This window comes from Chroicocephalus ridibundus, chromosome 10 (assembly GCF_963924245.1).
Source record: "Chroicocephalus ridibundus chromosome 10, bChrRid1.1, whole genome shotgun sequence".
NCBI classification, from domain to species: Eukaryota; Metazoa; Chordata; class Aves; order Charadriiformes; family Laridae; genus Chroicocephalus; species Chroicocephalus ridibundus.
Genome location: NC_086293.1, coordinates 11,273,505 through 11,293,958, shown reverse-complemented (window position 1 = coordinate 11,293,958; position 20,454 = coordinate 11,273,505). Strand labels below are relative to the sequence as shown.

General features: G+C 43.5%; 1 protein-coding gene across 2 annotated transcripts; it reads right to left on the bottom strand.

Annotated features, from left to right (window-relative positions):
- Nucleotides 1-19,444, bottom strand: IL5RA (interleukin 5 receptor subunit alpha). Of its 2 annotated transcripts, XM_063348160.1 has the most exons (12): nucleotides 19,366-19,444; nucleotides 18,073-18,327; nucleotides 16,177-16,332; nucleotides 14,703-14,848; nucleotides 13,973-14,111; nucleotides 13,316-13,448; nucleotides 13,050-13,240; nucleotides 11,945-12,090; nucleotides 11,180-11,315; nucleotides 7,466-7,562; nucleotides 2,445-2,526; nucleotides 1-112 (listed from the first exon to the last, which is right to left on the bottom strand). In XM_063348160.1, the coding sequence occupies exons 3-12, from the start codon at nucleotides 16,274-16,276 to the stop codon at nucleotides 20-22; spliced, it is 1,263 nt and encodes a 420-aa protein (XP_063204230.1). In that variant the 5' UTR covers nucleotides 16,277-16,332; nucleotides 18,073-18,327; nucleotides 19,366-19,444; the 3' UTR covers nucleotides 1-19. The 2 variants fall into 2 exon arrangements, with proteins under 2 accessions (XP_063204230.1, XP_063204231.1); XM_063348161.1 differs by lacking the exons at nucleotides 18,073-18,327; nucleotides 19,366-19,444 and having other exon boundaries at nucleotides 16,177-16,426.
- Nucleotides 19,445-20,454: the final 1,010 nt, after the last annotated feature.

Here is a 20,454-nt window from a genome sequence, read left to right as displayed (position 1 = left end):
TCGCCAGCCCCGCAGCCTCTCAGAAGACAGAGTCATCGAGGGCGACGCAGTAGGGATCCTCAGCGAAGCTCCCGAACTCGGTCTCTGTCTCGCTGGTGCAGGTACGTGCTCTCTGGAAAGCAAACACTGCTTTTAGCTGGGAGCTGGGAGGTAAACGGACGTTATCGACTAAACTGTGCTAATTAAGAGCGAGGAGTCACCGCGGTATCGTTTTAAGCCTGCACTGAATATGCGTTACGAAATGCTGCAAAGCCATCACTTCACAACATGTTTTGCAAAACACCATGTTTCAAGTTGGTGCATTTGAAGAGGGATTCACCCAAAACGTTTTGTGAGAAAAGAGCATTGGGTTCAACAGAAGAATTTTGCCAGAAAGTTGCCATTCCCGCTGAAGTTCTGGGCTCCCCGGTTCAAGGACAGGGAACTGCTGGAGAGGGTGCAGCAAAGGGCTACCAAGATGATGAGGGGACTGGAACACCTCTCTTATGAAGAAAGGCTGAGGGACTTGGGTCTTTTCAGTCTGGAAAAAAGACGACTGAGGGGGATCTTATCAGTGCTTATAAGTACTTAAGGGGTGGGTGTCAGGAGGATGGGGCAAGACTCCTTTCAGTGGTGCCCGGGGGCAGGACAAAGGGTAATGGGCACAAACTCGAACATAGGAAGTTCCACCTAAACATGAAGAGGAGCTTCTTTACAGTGAGGGTGGCAGAGCCCTGGCACAGGCTGCCCAGAGAGGTGGTGGAGTCTCCGTCTCTGGAGACATTCCAAACCCACCTGGACGCGTTCCTGTGCAGCCTGCTCTGGGTGACCCTGCTCTGGCAGGGGCTTGGACTAGATGAGCTCCAGAGGTCCCTGCCAACCCTGACCATCCCGTGATTCTGTGAAGTTCTCACAGGGCTGCTCATCACCCTGTCCCGCGGGCACCCCCAGATTTCCCATTTGGCATGGACTGCGCAACAGCAGTGACCAGGGGCACCCCCCAGGTGCCCAGGACCCGCTAGACAAAGAGCCCCAGGAGGAGTTGGAGAGCACGTTACAAGGCACGTGAATTTTTCTGAAGACACAGCAGCCAAGCCCACTTGTGGGGCCAGATCCTGACCCCTCGGCACTGAGGAAGCATGCAGGGCCGGGGTGCCTGGCGGAAGGAAGCAGAAAGCGGTAGTTCAGCTGCCAGGAAGCCCCCAGGGGTGGCAGGAGGCAGAGGAGCACAGTTCCCACCGGCTGCGCTGGGCTTTCATCACCTCACCCTGCTGTTTACATGCTGAATTTAGGAACTGAGCTGCTAGGGGTGTCACCCCCCCCGGCTATCTCAGCAGAGACACCAGGGCCATGCTGTCACCTCTCCCTGCGGTGCCAGCAGGGAGCCTCCAGCCGGTATCGCCTGCCCACACCGAGCTCACTTCAGAGAGATGACTACGCACAAGGCGGTGCTGCTTCGGATAATGTGAAACAGCTGTTGTAAGCTCACATTTTCTAGCTGCAGTGTCAATATTTGCTGTTTCTCATATTCTGATTTGCGATACTTTAAGTCGCATTATTTTACACCAGTGAACAAACATACGATAATCTTTTAAGCCTGTTTCCTTGACCAGACCATGGAATAAGAACGATACCCAAAAAATCAAACCCCTATTCTAAAAGGGACAAATTAAAATCAAGTTACTGAGCAGCACTTCCCTTGAGCAGACAGTGAGGAGCTTTATCTTATCTGTAAGGCCAATGTATTTATCGTGAAGTAACAGCAAACATAATAAGGCTTAAGACCAATTCAACAGTAGGACCAAAGCATTTCCCATTGTTGGGTTTCAGAAAATAGATCAGCTCTCCAGAGTTGACCTCCGGCCGCTGCCAAGGCAGAGCCTTCTGCCTGGCTGTGCTGGGTGGAAGGAGCAACGTCACAACATTTCCCTACAAAAGGCAGAGTCGTAGGTCCGGCACCGTGTGCCTGAAATTCGTTGCACTTCAGAAAAGCACTCGGCGATAGCATTTAATCCTTTCATTCGTTTTTAACCCTCTCCAAAACACTTCATCCACAAGCAAGGCCAGATCCAGAGCTACTGGGGACTGGGACCTGTCCTTGGCAGAGGAGGGGGCCGCACAGCCAGGTGAGACCCCACCGCAGCAGTCACGATTACAAAAAACAGCCTCACAAATTGCTAAATTTTGATGGCTAACTTGATGTTATACTCATAGTCAGGGCTGTGGATATTATTACACTAACTGCACCCACAAATTTCCCACTTGGCATGTTTTGCACAACACATTTGACAATGTAGCCCACATTTAATATGGACAGTAGAAATCCTAAGAGGTCAAAGGCTTTATCTGAGCAATAACAAGCTCAATGTTCCCAGCCCTTCGGGAAAGAGCAGCACACAAACACAAGCATTCCTTCTAGTCAAAAAAAAAAAAAAAAAGAGAGAGTGACTAAAATGGTATTTTACCTCGTAGTCATTTGGGAAGAGATCTCGGAATTTGTTGCTGGGTGTTGGAATTGGTGGGAACAGTTTACTCCATACGTGGTTTCTGCAAAAAACAGCAGCGGAGGGATGCGAAAGAATTGCTTTTTCTGATGATGACATATTCAACAAGCAGCACATGTGTAGCCCCAGGAGAAGACAGGTCTCCTCGTGCTGCCAGCCCTCCCGCCCCCCTCCCACTCACTCGTCGGCATCTGACGGCAGCAGAAGAGGTGAAAGCAATGGATAAGTGTCCACCGGCGGACACCCCGAGGGCTGGGCAGGTGTGTCGTTCCTACCGGGACACTTCTGGACCCTGGGGACATGCAGACGGCAAAGGGGCGGTGAGGCTGACCCTCTCCCCCATCCACCTCCCCCATCGCAGCCGCAGCAGATGCTGGGTGGAAGCTCCGATCCGACGGGGCACTGCTGTGGCTTCGGACGGCCAGCGATAGGCCTCTTGGAGAGAAATTAATTGCTCTGCTCTGTCTGTCTGCACTCGTGTTCTTCCCAAGGGCTGTGTTGCCATCTGCTTTGTTTGGACATTGAAGACAGGCTGCCTCTTGCTCAGAGTTTGGTTTCTGGACATAATCTGCCCATGTCTCGTGGTGGGAGAGCAACTGCAAATAATTACGTGCCGAGGGAACAAGGAGAAGGCAAGGAACGGGACCAGAGATGGCTGACAGTAAATGGTTCTGCTTGGCGGTGTAATAACTCATCCTGCTAACACTCTTTGAGACACTCCTTCCCTGCCTGACACTCTTTAGTCAGGCTCAAGCACACAGGCGTACGTATTTCGGTGATTGCCAGTGCTGCTGAGTGAACTTTTTCTTGTCTTTGATACATCCCAAAGTACAGACTTAACATTTCAATCGCCGAAACGCATTCACTATCTCTACCCATGGATAGCACCATGTCCAAATAGGGCCAGATTTTAACGGGAACGTGGCCTGAGTGAAGACTGTAGGACTTAGCCCAGAATTAGTAGCTGGCGCCTGTTCTGTGGAGAAAGCCTGACATCCATGAAGCAGGGACGTGGCCAAGGTGTGGAGTCCCAGCTGCTGGGACCAAGGGCAGATCTGCTCCTCTTCCCCATTGATTTTGTGGCAATTTTCCTGGCTGATGTCTGCTTAGTTGAGCGCTTATGTTCTTATGACTATTCTACTTCCAAAAGCTTTCTGAGTTCTGTCAACTTTTCTTTTATCCCATTATTCCTGCTCACCAGGGAGGTGAGGAGGAATAATATTTTCTGACTATCAATTTGGAGCTAAACCTTCCTGGCTGAGCTGCTGTTGCCTTGAAAGAGACATTAATACTTAACTCATTATTAGACACAGGGAAGGGCCATATTACTGCTCCCATGATAGACCTGACCAAGCAAGCTATGGGATGTCTCCCCATTGCTGGGTTGGTGACAGAGGTGTACAGCCAGAAGTGGGAATATGGGGAGGAAAAGCAGACTGCGAGTCAGTTTTAGGAGCCATTTGCGTCCCCTTTGTTGAACTGCTGAAGGCAGTCCAACCATCGGCGGCTGCAGAGGACAAGTCGGGCTGCGTGGTTACCACCAGCAGAGTGGGTCAGTAACGTGGCTCTGCTGTAACTCAAGAGTGGGACTGGGATGAGCGCCAACATTAAGGCTCCAGCACCTGCCACCATCTCTACTCTTCCCAGCTTTCCTGCTAAGGGTTCGGTCTTTGTGACCATACCCAGGTTGGGTTTGCAAACGCTGTTGCCTTCAGGGCTCCTGCACTCCATCGTGTCTCCCAAGCCTTTCAGGAGGAAGGCGCTGGAGGCCACATGATTTCACCTGTATCTTATTTCAGCTCCGAGTGTGGTTTTGATTTATGCTATTGCTGTGCAACGTAACCAACGAGATTTGCTTTTGTTTAGAATTGGCGCGTTTCTAGTTATGCTGTTTGTGAAGAAAAGATTTTGATGGAGCCATACCAAAATTATTTATTGAGTCAGCAAGAAGCGTAAGTTACTTGTCACTTCGGGAATAGAAACACTTAAGGAGGGGTGCACAAACGCCCAAGAGAATGAGGCAGAAGCACAGTGGTGTTCAGGGGGGCTGCTTGCCCCTCAGGTGCAGGAGTCTTGGCAGTGAGGCGTTGGTGGGGGTGGAGACAGTGGTGCCCTCAGAATGGTCCTGTTCTTTTTGGCAGGACACTGAAAAGTTGGAGTTACGATGTGATCACATATCGTCACAAAAAGTGTTACAGTTATCTCTGCTTGTCTCTACGTGGTTAGAGCATGGCCCTTTCCATTAGCGCTACCTGGACCTTCAGGCTTTGGAAACACCCCACGGGACCCTCATGCCTTAACTCGGTGTTTTGGAGCATCTAGCTATTGTGCTGTGTCTGTCTTTCTCAAATTTGCCACTTTTCCCGCAGGCTGTGACATGAAAAGGCCAAAGATAAATAAAGAGAAACAAGTAAGAGAACAAGTTCGTCTTTTCCCTTCTTCTAACCGCTGCGACGAGACTGATAAAATATTTGTTTTCGCAGTATGTCAGAGTGCTTTTTCTAGTGTCTTGCCTCCCCCGAGATTCCCTGTGACACTTTCCAAATGACTTCCCTGTAGCGGGGGGCTGGTGACTGCAGGTCGTGGACCCGAGTGGGTGCCCAAGAGGGAAGGGTACCTGGTGGCGGTCGGGATGACCACATCGATTTGAGGGTAGGGAGGGCTACTGACTGTCCTCGTGTCAATCAAGTGGAGAGCAGCTGAGAGCAAGTTATTAACTACCTCCTCCTGTGGGTTCACCTCCAGGAGGAAATGTTATTCCAAGGCACAGCCTAAGGAAGTACAGAAGACACTCATTCATAAAGACAGAGGGCAAACCAGGAAAACAGTCAATTGTGCTTTTTATCAAGACCATAACCCCATCAGCTACTGCAACTAAGTGAAGGGGAAAAACTATCCAAACAGTCCCAAAGGGCTACTTTGCCTCGTAGCATTTCTCCCAAACAGTAGTCTGCATTTCTGATGCCTGCAACCACCAGGAAGCACATAGAAAAATTTATAGAACTCTTCTGTATAATGAAATTCCTTATAATGGCTTCAAATCGTATCAAAATTGAAATGATTCTGTGGCTTGAATTGCACGGTGCACTTCATGAATTTTCAAGAGCAGTAAAAACTGAGAGCACTAATGAAACTGTGATCTAGGGAACCTGTTCTATTTTTCTTTTTTTAATATCTGCAGATACAACAAATGAGCAGGCTAAGCACTGCGTTTCATCTTCTTGCACTTCCCAGTGAGAAATGGCAGGGACACCGAGCAAGAAGCAACTTGGGATGGGTGGAGTAAAGCTAGCAACTTCTTGATATTTAGTGCAGCAGGCAGACAAAATTACAATCATTTTGGCAAAGATGTAATAAGCCTTTGGGTGCTAGGGAATTATATACTGGCCAGGCAGAGAGAAACTCCTAGACACAACAAAAGTAGCATCAAGCACTTGAACCTGGAAAAGCTAGTTTAAATTTGCTTGATGTATTAAAGTTCATAAAATGCATTAGTACAGCATCTTCAAGCTGGTCCTTGAGTAGAAGTCTTCCCCTGTACCTATTTCTCCCCATATATCTGTTTCAGGATCTCTGCACGGGGTAACATGGAGCGGTAGGACTGCTACAAACTGCTTTTGGAACTAACTGGTGTTGGGGTTTTGCTGTCCCAAAGAGAGAGGAAAGAACTGATGAAGATGATGCTGGAGCAGCGGAGGACCCATGGCTATACAGACAGGTCAATCCGTAAAAGAATCAGTGATGTGAGTACGAGCGGTTTGGGGATTTCCACCAATACATCAAGGCTGCATTCTTGGGAACCAGCGCATACAAAGCGCAACATGAATAAACTCTCTGGGGAGTTAATCTGTCTTGTTCCAAAAAGGATTGCTTATTGAGATCTGCTATGCTAATTAAATTGACTTAAGAACAGGTTATCATAGACACCAGACACTTCAGGGAGAGTTAATAACAGTTATTCTAATGTAATGTTCCTGTAGACAAGACCTTTATTTGATACAGGAAATGTGGTATGGAAAGGAAAATAGCCAAGGACACATCAGGATGACCAATAAATTAAAAGGCATTAAAAAATGAATAAGAAATTAGCAGAGTCAAGGACAGCACTTACATTACTGGGAGCTGTGTTTATTGTGGGCTGGTAATTGCTGCTTGATGCATGTTTCAGGGGAGAAGCTTGTAATTACATTGATTCTTTAAGTCATCACTTACGATTTGACTAGTCACAGCTACAGAAATCCAGACTGCATCTGGTTTCTTCACAGCACATTTTGGAATGTTTGGCTCTATGGCATCTGGTTTTACTACATGGCATCCATAGCCTCTGTAGTAACTAAAAATAAACTAAACATATAGTTCAAAAACTCAAAGCAAACAATTGTTCAATGCACTTGCTCCCGTGAAGAGGTCAAGAGGAGCAGCAAGCACAAAGGCCCTGAATTTGTACCTCTTCAGAGCATCTACCACACTCCTCCATGTCAGCTGAAATTCAGACTACATGCCAGAGCCCGATAGAGAGCGTAGGTCCGCAGGCTGGACTAGACAAGACTTAGAAAATCCTGGCCTGTACATTTTAGCCATGAAAGATGCTGTCAGCAGCTTTCACCAGGGTTAAAGACGGAGTCCTCCTGGGGAAATCACTGACCCAGCCAGATCCATTTAAGTGAAGAAACGAGATAAGGACAAATAGATTTTTAACATATTCGCCCCACTCAGTATATGGTTTTGATGTTTAAAATTAAATTGAATAACCCTCTTACCCCACCAATTTTGCTGAATGATATTATTGATAATTAATGAGGTTGATTATTACTTATTCAGTACTTTTACTTTGTATAATTATGCTTGAATACCAAACTCGGCGCCCTTTCTTAAAATTAAGCAAAGCTTAATAAACCAAAGCTAAATAAAGCATCCCCCACACCTGTTGAACACCCAGTCCTTAGTTATACTGTAATTAAAAAGAAGACGATGATACTTACATTTTGCATATTGTAGCAACAAGCAGGAACGCGCAGCACGTGAACACACAAAGCACAGCGAGAATCCAGGCTGCAAGATTCTCCAGTTTGTTTTGCCCTGAATTTAAAGAAAAAAAAGAAATTAAATATACTACTTTAGTGCAGATTATTTTAAATACACTCTTACAAAAGATTTCATCATCTGTTTTATGTGATCGTATTCAGATCACAAATTAACATGCAAACGATGGAGACTTGGTATCTAGAATTAGAAACGAAACACAGAGCTTCAAGAACAATTTCCATGAAACTGACTTTCTAATTTCATCAGTAAATTTCTCTCCTTTTGACGTGAAGGAGAGAACAAGCCGAGAATCATGAGGACTCCAGGCCCACCAGAAGGACGATACGGTCCGTTGGCTGCCGTCCCGAGCCACGCAGTGCCCTGCCGCGAGCACACGACTGGTGCTGAGCAAAGACACCACTTGCTGATAATCTCAGGCACAAACTGCTTGTTTTCCATTAAACCATTCTTCATTTCTGTTAATCCTTTCTAGCCAAGAACTGGATTTCTCTGGCTTCATAAACTTGCCTGTAAAAAAGATGTCAAATCCCCTCATTTTTCTTGAGATGCATTTCCTCAGGAAGAATCTCTCTACGGCCCCTGCCTGTGAGCAGACACAGGTGTTTCTATCAAGGTCAACGCTTCTGTTTTGAAAAGACATTGCCCAGTGACCACGACCATTATTTTGTGCGACATTATGCCATACAACAAAAACATTTACATTAAACTGCGTTTTCAAAAGGCTGCCGAGTCCCTGTGTGCTTACGATAACTACCTGTCCTATGCATCAAGGTGTCAGCGCTGCCATTACCAGGTAATTGAAGGGAGGGAAATGGGCCAGCGGCAGGAGCGTGGGGTTTGGTGGTGCTGTGGACAAAACAAGATTCAATCGTGGCCAGGTTTGCTTCTGAGAAATGAGGAGTGGAGGCTGCACGGCAGTCCCCGAGAGCAGCGCGGGGATGACAGCAGGGGCAGGGCTGTGTGACCCGTCCTGCGCTGCCATACCACCCCGCTGGGCTACACGGGCAACCTGGCCATTACTAACAGCTTAGGGTCGTTTATTTTGTCTTCAGTGTTACCACTTTTCTTTCAAGAAAATAAGATTTAGGATGTAACTGCCAACAAGGTATGCTTCGTGTGAGTCTTGAGGATAATTGGGGCAGCAAACTGTGGAAAACATTTAAGGCCCATAAACCAATTTTAAGCCTCCCAGCGTGATGGCTGGGAAGTGTCTCTGATTCCCAAACCAAAAATGGCAGGGTCCTATGTCTCTTGTGAAGAAAGGGTGAAGGATTTGGGTCTCTTCAGTCTGGAAAAAAGACGACTGAGGGGGGATCTTATCAATGCTTATAAATACTGAAAGGGTGGGTGTCAGGAGGATGGGGCCAGGATGTTTCCAGTGGTGCCCAGAGACATGACAAGGGGTAATGGGCACAAACTTGAACATAGGAAGTTCCACCTAAACATGAGGAGGAACTTCTTTACCCTGAGGGTGGCAGAGCCCTGGCACAGGCTGCCCAGAGAGGTGGTGGAGTCTCCGTCTCTGGAGACATTCCAAACCCGCCTGGACGCGTTCCTGTGCAGCCTGCTCTGGGTGACCCTGCTCTGGCAGGGGCTTGGACTAGATGAGCTCCAGAAGTCCCTTCCAACCCTGACCATCCTGTGATTCTGTGATTCTGTCTCTTCCATCTTACATTGGTTGGCAAGTGCCTCAAAAAGGCAAGATCAGGCAAGACTACGTCTCACTGCAACTGGGAGTACGGTGTGGGAGAAGCGGGAATTGCAGAGCCTGTGCTGTGGCTGCGGGGACCTGCTCGGCGTGCTCCTCCTCCAGCTTCTCTCCGAGACGTGCCCGGAGGTACCAGGTACCATTGTGAACTACAAGCACGTGCACTTGCCTAGGGAGAGGTGTCCACATAATACATGAAATGGAGAGAACAGATGACACTTCCTCGGAGCCACAGCGTTAACAGCAATGCTAACGAGTGGCTGAAGTATGTACTGAAACCCAGCAACTTATGCAGTAACCTGTATTGTGCCAATGAACTGCAACAAGCCTCTAAAAATCCTTTTTCATAAGAAAAACTGAAGTGGACCTGTCCTTGGGTATTTTTGACATTTTAGTAAATTTTTATGGAAGACTAACTTTCTTGTTTTTTTACCATCAGAATGAATTTTCCATATTTGATATGTGCAGTGCATGAGTAGAGGTGTCCCTAAGGGTGATGTTTCCAACTTCTCGGTCATTGTCACGCTGTGGGGCAGAGACAGCTCCAAAAGTGCTCCAGCTGACGTAAAGGGGCCCTCAACTCTTTCAGCCTTGCTGGGAAAGCAGAATCGGGACAGCACAAACGTGCTGTGAGGTACTTCTCAGCCCCAAACTTGACCCGTGGATCTCTTAACCTGTGAACCCTGGCAGTGACTGTTACATACGTACTTACAGCGTCACAAATTTGATTCATACTGGGCTGCCGTGCGTAGTCAATGAAGGGTCCAGCCCACTCGGCTGCACTGGTGAGTCTTTATCTAGCTTTGTTTGACTGTGATGCTTCTGAACAACCTTTTAGAGACAGCTGGTATCAAGATGGGGTTTTACAAAACCCGCTTTTGGCAGCGTATGGCTGCATTTCGCAGGGTTTGATCCCCACCGCCCAAAGAAAGGATCCAGAGTCATGCTTCAGTTGGTAACAAGGTTGGAGGATTGCTGCTACAGGACGGGCAGCCTAGGCCAATGGTTTTCTCAGGATATGGGCTCACAAGAGGTCTATGGGTCTGAAAGTTGGTCTCATCACAGTATTTCCCAGATAGGTGCATGAGGTTAATAAACAGGCCCAGTTTTCTTAATTAATAAGATTTTCAGTCAACCCCCTCCTCGCCCCAGGCAAGTGGTCGGGTTGCTGAGCCTCTCTTCCCAAGGGGATGTGTTACAGTAAGGAGGCAAAACACCAGGGGATTTGCATTCTCCTGCAAATAGACATAAGAGGGAAAATCCCAGTAAACAGGAGAGGGCAAGGAACTTCTTTTTTTTAAGTGAAAACCCAGGAAGTTAAGAAACTCAAAAGATAAGAGCAAAGGAGGATGTCTAAGAAGCAACAGTTGATAACGTGCTGTGATAACGAAACTGTTATTTCCAGAAAAACATGTTCAACAAGCAGGAAATACAGAACAAAGTGGGGCAAATCTTCATTTTCCAAAGATGCCAAAACCGTGCTCTTTTTTTCCCCCCCAACATTTAAGAGTTCAGATAGCTCCAGTAAAGTAATAGTTGACATGATCACTCATATTAACTTCCAGCATGAACATCCTGATGCACGCCAGGGAAACGCATGTAAAAACTAAAGAAACAATGCAAGGCCTTACCTAGAACTTACGCCTTAAGCCAGTTTAAAGCAGTCTCTGAAAAGACAAGCACGTAAAACCAAAACACTGTCTAAACAAACCCCTCCATATGTCCAAAAGTTTGCTTGGAAGATTTATTTTTTTTTTATTATTTCTAACGGAACACGGATTTAACTCCCCTTGGCATTAACAAGTCAGTTTCTTCCTTCAAATACCTATTTTCCTGGCTTCTATTAAAATGACTTGGTGGTGTGCACGCTCATGATTAAGCAGCATCTGCTTTCCCGCAATGTAATAATATTCATTACAAGAGAGAAGCACGTCATTCTTACCAACATAAATAATTTCACTCCAGTCACTCCAAAATCCTCTCATACAGCATATGTGATGATTAGCTCTTATTCGTACGGAATACCTGCTGGTGACATCAATCCGTAATCTGAAGTCATTTGAGGATATTTTCAATATCTGTTAGGAAAACAATATTGTACTGTTATAGATTACTTAAGACTAAAAAATTCAGAAAACTAACTGTTTATTTTTTTTAAACGCCTTTACAACTTTAACTGTGAGCATCTGGTCTTGCTTTTGAAGTAAGATTTCTATTTCTATAGGTGTAATTTCTCTCATAATACACCAATATTTCAGGGCCAGTTCTTGAAAGATGCCTCATTTTTGCATTCTTCCTTATGACGCTTAATGCTGGATTTTCAGGATTCTCCGTCCTCCTACTGTTCTGAACCCAGATGCATAAAACTGAATAACTCCAATTTTTGTCCTTCTGCTTTCTAGGTCTCTTGGGGATAGTTTGTCGCAGACATAAATGATGTCCACAAAAAGAGGAAAAATACAAAAATTGATGAGACTTTGGTTTTGCTGAACTGTAGTTACAAACGGGAGACAAGTTCCACCAAAAGTCTATAGTTTCGAAAATGCACTAACAGCAGGTTTTATTTTAAATGTTTTAAATTTTGTAACATATCCATGAATATGAAGATTTTTCACCAGGTTGCATGAAGGCAAATTCTAGCTACATAGGCCAGTCAGCTCAGAGACAGGAATGCTACATAATACTTGTGCCTCAGAGAAGCAATTACCTGTCTGTTGCCTGACTTCAAGTTGGAGAGGTAAAATTCATATTCAAAACATTCTTTACGAAAAGGAGAAACTGGCTTCTCCCATGTGGCCAGGAGATCATTTTGCTCCAAGAATACAGTGACATTTCTGGGAACATTCACTTTCTCTACAAAAAGAAAACGGTACTGGTAAGCTATATAGAGAGCAAAGTTTAAATACTAACAACTGGAGCACTGTATAACCTGATAGTGTTTTCAAGCAGGACCTATAATCCTTAAAGTATTTCACCTTTTGCAGAAAAGGTAAGGATTTAGGAGGAATAACTATATTGGAAAAAACAGCTAAGGGAAAACAGTTTTTAAAATCCACTTAAGATTTTTGGAAAACTAGTATGGAGGAGGGGGATTTATTAAATTAATTTTCACTAAAGCATAAAATTAATGATAGAACACTTAGAAAAACTTTTCAGGAAAAAAACAGATGTAACCAGGAAAGTTACTGAAAAATAAACAAACTCGAGGGAATGAATCAGCAGCTACTATGGGGATGAATTCTAAGAAGAAAGTACGCCAACTGTTTTATCTTAGTGAAGCCATGAAAAAGGGAAATGTTAGCTGTTTACATAGAAGTGAAAGGTGTGGAACTAATGAAGGAAAAGAAACTGAAAGATGATAGACATTCATGGTTGATACTACCTTTTATTTGACAGTCTTTAAAAGGACATGGTTATCTTGAACATCATTTGTCCTTTTCCTTTTAAAGAAAGGCTGTAAAATAAAAGGTAGTAAAAACTGTACGTGAAGGTATATTGACTAAATAAATTGAAAATGAATATTGGAAATAATGCTTTGGCTAACAAACAGAATAACTAATTGTCTTTTCTAGCTTTCTTTTTTTTTTGGTCATTCTATCATTTAAAATAAATTATTAAAATCAAAATTAGTTAAAACCATCCATTTCTGTCCTATAATCTCTTCCAATTTCATTAAGATGTCTTTGCAAAATCAGTACATACTTTCACCTGCATCAAGAACCATTGAATCCAGTAGTAGCCTCTCATAAATCTTTTGATAATCCTGCTAGACGTTTTTCATTTTTTTTAAAACCAAAAGTATTTCTACTTACCAATGGCATTTTGGTTAAATAACTGCTGGAAAGGCTTGATTGTAGCATACTTGCTAGACCCGTTAATGTGTACTACAATGAGTTTGTCAACCTCTTCAGGATCAATATGAGTCACTAAAAATCTGCACTCAGTATTCCTGTTCCACTTGTCTTTCATATAATCTCGACATTCTTCAGTGTGTGTCTCATACCTAAATTAAAGTACTTGTGAGACATGATGCTCTTAAAGAAATTCATTGCTGAATAAAATGGGAGAAAACACCAACCTGTAAAATAGAAAGTACTCAGTATCTTCTGGTGCCCCTGGGCCAGGAAGCCACAAGCAATGGAGAGAAACAGTACTAGAAATGGTGATGCGAGTAACACAGGACAAATTAGTGACAGATGTCTCTGGGGCACCTAGGGAGTCAAGAAATTACAAAGCAGAAAGTAAAAATCTTATTACAAAAGTCATAAGAAATTCATGTTGCTAAACACTTTGATTGCAGTCTTTGGTCCATTACATCTACGTCTACTGTACCCAATTCTCTTCCTTATCACACAGGTCTATCAGTTACAGATGGATGAAAATTCCCAAACAGTTTAAGTAAATCAGTACCACACAGCACCATTACATAGTTCATGTACACCAAGGCAACATGATCTTTTAATATCCTAGACTGTATGAAACTAGGTTATTTTAGCCTTAGCAAGGAATTTTTAGAAAATTTTATATGGGTTATCCATGTTCTGCACCTCCAGATTGTACCCCAGGCTCCACAGCAGTAGAGAAAGGCCTGGACTAAATTATTTTCTAAGATCAGTGTAGCAGGTAGAGGGGAAAATGCCGTATTTCTCAAGCATTAAACCTGTCACCTTTTGATGTCTAGTCGGCAGACCAGGACAGAACACAAAATTCAAACCTCCCCTGCGTTTCTTCTTACCTGGCAGAGGCGGAAGTTCTTCTTTCACCCAGTCACTTCTCATCTGAAGGTCGTTATGGAAAAGTAATGTCCGAATGTGTGCGGAGAAACCGTTGTGAAGTGCAGCTGTTTGGATACTGTAAGTCTTCTTTGTATCATACTTGAAATTAAAAAAAAAATCAAATAAGCATCACATGTGATGGAAGCTGAATGTAGGGACGTGCAAAGAGGCAAACCAGCCAGCTAGCTTAGCTGGTTATATCAAGCGTATAAAGCTAAAGGGTCCAAATAATCCACACCAGAAGTGTGTAAGGTTTCTCACTTCAGACAGCAGGACCCTTATCTTACCAAAAATTTGTCTAGAGCATACAGCTGTGATGAAACATGGTCCGGCACTTTAATGATACCCTGGCATGATAATGATACCATGGCAATGGGAATTAAGTGAGCTGACTTGATTGGGGAGCAATACCACCTAAAACCAGTATCCAACCTTCCTCAAGATGAACGCAGCAGAGACTGCCAGTTCCCAGGGTTACCCTTGTCCCAGCAGAGCTGTACCCATAAGCACAGCTGAAAGGGAGTCTCTCCAGTGCTCAAAGTATTTGTTTACAATATAAGAGAATAAGTGATTCAACATGCCCATCGTTCAAGAGATATATCACGCCTGCTGCACCCTGGTTTGGTGCAACATGTTTAACTCAACAGGAATGTCACCTTCTTAGGATGCTGGACTTATCTTTTATCTTACCTCTTCAGGCACAGGGCTTAGGATTTTCACATCATATCTAATCGTGTAGTTTTTTTGTTCTTGATTGGGGTTTGGTTTCCAGTGTAAAAGTACTTGTGCTAACGCAGAGACTGTAAGGGTGAAGTTAACAGGTGGGAAAACCTGAACTGTAAGGGAGAAAACAAGAAATAGTCATAACATAGCAATCCAGTGAATTGTTTAGAGCTATAGCTGTTTGGAAGCAATGACCGATACATGCAAATAATTTCATGTCAACATTATATTCTCTCAAGAGCTTCTTATAAAATGTTTCTAATATTTGAAAAATGTCTTTCAATAGCAACCAAAACTTCATCAAATAAGAGTTTACTTAAAACTTAGCTTAAAAATTGATTTTTACAACAGTCTCGATTTGAAAATCACAATGATCTATTACATTTGGCTTGTTAATTAGGTTTAGGTTTTTCAACTTGATCCTCATAACCACATAGACACTGGACGTGTACTGAAACTGGGCTGATCAAGTGATGAACCAAACAATTCTCATCCACATAAGCTCGCAGAAGAGCGTAACATGGGGGCTTTCTAAGAGAGAGCTGACAGCCACAGAAGTTCTATGTGAGAGAAGAAACAAAATGATGAACAGAGGAATTAAGCACAAATGGAAGAAAACATAGAAGGATGGGAATGATAATTTAAAATGACAGGGCAAGAGGGATTCCTGGAGCTCATATGGAAATGAGGAAGATCTCGTGCTGGGGGAATATGTTAGCATATAAATGGCAAGGCAACGAAATAATCAGTCTACTCCCCTCCGTTTCTAGAGTTCTTCAGAGCCTGCCCTCCCTTAATTGCCATCTCCAAGGCAGTTGAGGGACTGATGTCCTCACTTCTCCCATGATTTCAACCTTTGATGCCTGTTCAATTTTCAAGCATGCAACTTGCATTAGCAAAACTGCCTCAAAAAGGCTCACAAAACCCCAACACAAACCACCCCAAACTGCTTCTCTTAAAATGTTTCTTGTTGAGATGCCCACAAAAAATGCCACTGTTAAGGTTGTCGACACACCAGGATTATGCCAGCGATATTTTGTGTCACCATGTTCCTGCAGCTAACTGCAGTTTTGTTCCTGGAAGTAAAATTGCTACCTGGAATAACGTCTTTGCTCAGGCTGGATTAAATTGTTGAATAAACCAGGCCAGGAACTACTGTCCAGCCCAGAGGGCAAGTGGCACGGCAGAGCTTGCGTCTACCTGCCACATGGTTTTTCCCTCTCAAAGCAAAACAGTCCTCAGGCACTGGCTGGGAGCAATCTAACGGAGACAGGGTACAACTGTCCCAAGAAGCACGTTAGCACAGCATGGTCATCTGTAGTCCCGTACTCATGGCATGCCATGGACTCTTTTATTCATGCTTAGAAGAGCCAGTTTGACCAACACATTGGTCAACCCAGTGCTGCTAGAGCCACACACTGGTAGAAGGAAAATGCCTTACCTCCTGCAGCTTGAGGTACATTTGCCTCAACCAAGTTCATTGTCCAAAGAAGGATCAGAAAAACTCTCATCATGCTGGCCATTGTCCTCAGATGGTACATGAGAAGGGCCGTGTATCAGCGTATGTGCCTTGTCACCATGTTACAGAGGCCGAGAGCTAAAAATGAACACAATCCCAAGCGTTAAGCACACAAACCACAGAGCACGGTAAATCCACATGATCAAAGGAACGAAACTGCCACCTTGCAGGAGATGGATTCTTCTCCTTTCCTTGCAGGAAAATCCATCTTGTCATAGCTAAATTTAATACAAGTACCACCAACCACATTTAATTTTGCTCCTTTTGCTTTTGCCCGCCCTCTTTGAAAAAGCTCCTGGTTTCAAACACTGTCAGTGTGGAATATCAGAGCAGCAGTCACGGACTTACAACATCTCTCCACGGAGAGAAGCGAGTCGTGTTCAGGTATATTGGCTTTCAGAAGAGTCCCGTTTACTCCCAGAACAGAAGTAACCATATTTTTAGCTGCCATTGTGTATAAAATGGCTAGTTACTGGAATTTACTTTCCAGTTTCTACTTCAATAAAGCTCACTAAAGAAGCAGTCTCAGTGCTCACCTCAAGGCTAATTCTCCAATGATAATTATTGGGTGTAAGAGAAACTATTTTGTTTGTTTCTAATTTAAATGAATGACTTTTTTTAATGCTTAAAAACCAGCATGTTCTTATGCTTCCTACAGATTGTTTCATGAAGTACTGGGAGAAAAAAAAAATCTGTGTGTAATCATTCATGTATAACCTAATATAAACAACACCGAAATACAGAACAGTGGCTTTCCACAATGTTCTTACTGAAGAGAAATACGCCCTCCCAACCCAATTGCACGACTTCCCTGGGGCACTGCAGCAATTGCTTGTATGGAAAACATCATATTTTCAGATGGTAATGAGCAGAGAAAGCGTCTTTAACCCATCAGTTCTCCCTGAACCTCCAATAAATAACCCAGGGACTGGAAGCACTCCAATTGATCACAGTTGGAGTACTTCTGCTGTACAATCACTATTTTTCAAAATGCTGTATGAATGCTGAGTTCATTAAAATGACACATAATCTAGAATACAGTGTGTTTCTTAATGTCCAAGTCCACTCATTGTCTATATTATTTCGTATGTGTCTACTATTCTGCTAGCCACAATGTGCACGATGCTAACTGAACCTCTGGAGTTTGCTAATGGATTATTCCTGGGAAGTCAGGGTTTGCTTTTACGTATGTTGGGTTAATGAAAGACATTTTAGTTCTTCCAGAATGTACGTGAATCACAAACAATCGGGTTATTATTCTTCACATTTATGCCTACATCACGCCTCCAAGACTGTTTCCTATTGCATTACCATTCGTGAAAAGTCTGTTCTTTTGGATTTTCTCACTTGGATACCATGCACTCTGCTTCACAAGATTATGTTGTTCTGGAGGGCATTATGTGGACTGAACATAAGTTTACAACAGCACCTGATCTCTGACCACCTCTGCCACACCTATACTGCTTTATCTGATAAAAAATAATTAAAAGAACTGCTAGAACGCAACACATATTTCCAATATGCTTTTTTTTACAGCTTAATGGCATCCGGCTTTCTTTACTGCTTCAAAAAATACCATATAGCTCATTTACCTGATGAGAGTATTAAATACACTAGTATTTAAATAACTTTTATCTCTATTAAAAGTAAAAATCTATCAACTTCAAGTCCCTGAAAATAAAAAAACAGCTTCTCATTTTCATGCTAGCAGTAACCCCAGTACAACTCTGCCAAGAACGTGACTCTGAACTGCCCAGATGTGTGTGCACGGGTTTTTATGCATGCGTGCACATCTGCATTCCCACCTACGAACATTACCCGCCCCGTTCATCGCAGCTCTCCCACCGACCACCGACCGCCAAAACCAGCAGCTAAGAACCAGTTTCAAGTAGATGAAGCTCTTGTAATGTGAACCAGGTACCGCGGTGAGAAAGACACAAAGGGCATTCCACTCCCATAGCGGAGAGACGGAGGGACAGGTCGTGCTTCCCCAGCTCCGGCCAAAGCTCTATCAGGTACAACTACGAGACTTTGGGAAAGAAGCTTCAGTAGTTCCACTGTTAAGAGCAATCACTTAAAAAAAAAAAAAAAAAAAAAAAAAAAGAAATCACTTCAGTATGTTACTAAAAAAAAAAAAAATCTTTAAAAAGCCTGTTTTACAGCTGCTTAAGATTCACACCTGGTAACTTGAGTAACGTCAGCACGTTGGTTTCAGGACTGCTCCGACATTTAGCACACCTAAAAAAGCTGGCTCTTTCTTGGGTTTACTACCTACAGATTTTTTTACTTTGTTCTCAGAAAATAAGGATTCTGATTCTTCCTGGGCACATTCTTTTTTACTATGCTTTTGAAAAGATCCTAAAAAACTTTTCAAAGGTACTTTTGCTGTCTAAAAGCATGCAAGTATTAGACACAGACCTAATATTTTCTGAGCAGCAGGTTATGGATTTGTAACTGGATATAAAATGTTACTGTAATGCAGATTAGTTTTCAGTTATTATCCCTGTTTATCTTATCAGTTTATCTTTTTCTGCCTTGTTTTCAAAAATGCTATTTTTCTTTTTCTTGCAATGAGACTAAGATTAAAAATACAGGTTTTGGAAGAGATATTTCCAGAGCTGTTCAAGACCACAACCTATTAGAACACCTTGCAGTCTGTGACACCCTGTGTGTTTCAGGTGAGAAAGTACTGAAAAGAGAATCAAAATAAGTGTACTCAAGTGAAGATGTTAACTAGAAATCTACAAGAGGTCCTCACAAAAATGGATATCGTAAGTTCTCAGGACAAATATAAGCCTTGATTATATTATGTTTTGGTTATATGTGGTAAAAAGTAATAAGCAGACGGTAAAGAATATATTCCCTTTGTAAAGAGTACACTCCTTTCTCAAGGACAGCAGAAACCCAATCCCTAGAAAAGAGCCTCTAAAAGGTAATGCTTTTCTTACTTATAGCTGACGTGTCCCACTGTCTCACAGGCAACTGGTGAGAAGCAGATTCCAGACGCATTTCCCAGTGTAAGGCAAAGCTGACTTTGAAAAGCGGGACCTTTGCAGTCTCCAGACAAAGCACAACAAGACAAAAACCGCAACAGATACCCCTGGAGGTTACCTGCGGAGTCTCTAAAGTTCTGTGAAGTCTGCTCCGTTTGTGCAAATGTCCTCTGTGTCATCTCCCTGTGGGTTTCTTTTATAACTGCTGTCTTTCAAGTACAAATGTACTTGAGAACTGATGGCAGATGATAAGTTAGACAAGCATGCATTGAAAAAGGGAACTACAGGTTTAACCACAGGATGGAAGGCTCCATACAAGCACACAGTTTAGCCCAGAAATGGTCTTGCTTTATTTATTGAGGGTTAATGATATACCATAGTCTGACAATTCTCTAATAACTTTGCAAGAGCAAGAATGTTTGATGACTGCAAAGAAATAACCTATAGCCAGCTATCTACGGACCACTGCTGACATCCCAAGTTTTTCTTCCCTTAGAAAATCAAATCCAAACATTGCTGGAAAACTGTGCAGGTTTTGTCTGATGGTTTTAAACCACCTTGTCCAATGCCATACAGCCATGTGGACAATCAGTGGTATCTTGAGAAGTCACCGGTACCAGAGCAAGACCAGCTTCCTCACCTCGTGCTGAGAGCTGTGACCCACGGGGTTGGATGACATGGGCTCACATCAGGACAAGCAGCAGAAACCAACCCGCCAAACCAGCCTAGAGAAGACCCTGCAGAAAGTGGGGCTAAATGTAACGGAGCATAGGAAAGATCAGAAGGTGACTAATGACTTATGTTCATTAACAACCTGGATTGCAAGTACAGCAAACCCTATTAAATGTGCAGGTGACACAAGCTGGGAGACGTGAGTGCTTCGGATCTTAGACTAGAATTACGAAAGTTTTTAACAAACTGATGGAAATTGTGTGCAGTTCAATATGGACAAGCTCTCAACTGTGTTTAGGCATTATCAACTGTAAATTGCTAGCTATAAATAATCCATTATCAGCTGATCAGGTTATCTGTTCTGCAGAAAAGGATCCGGAGTTTTGGAGGGTGACAAACTGAAGAGGAATAAACAATGTTATGCACATGTGAAAAAGGCCCCTCAAGCCGGCGAAAAGCGAGTGTCCGCTGCAAGACGCATGAAGCAATCCTTCCGCTCTGCACGGCGCTGATAACGCCTCCGCGCACACGCACG

Excerpts from the sequence above, each read along its gene's own strand:
- IL5RA (XM_063348160.1), bottom strand. The coding sequence starts at position 16,276 with ATGTACCATCTGAGGACAATGGCCAGCATGATGAGAGTTTTTCTGATC. Across the intron at positions 11,316-11,944 it reads TGAAGTCAGGCAACAGACAG|ATATTGAAAATATCCTCAAA; the intron begins GTAATTGCTTCT and ends TTTTCCTAACAG. Across the intron at positions 7,563-11,179 it reads GAGTGAAATTATTTATGTTG|GGCAAAACAAACTGGAGAAT; the intron begins GTAAGAATGACG and ends CTTTAAATTCAG.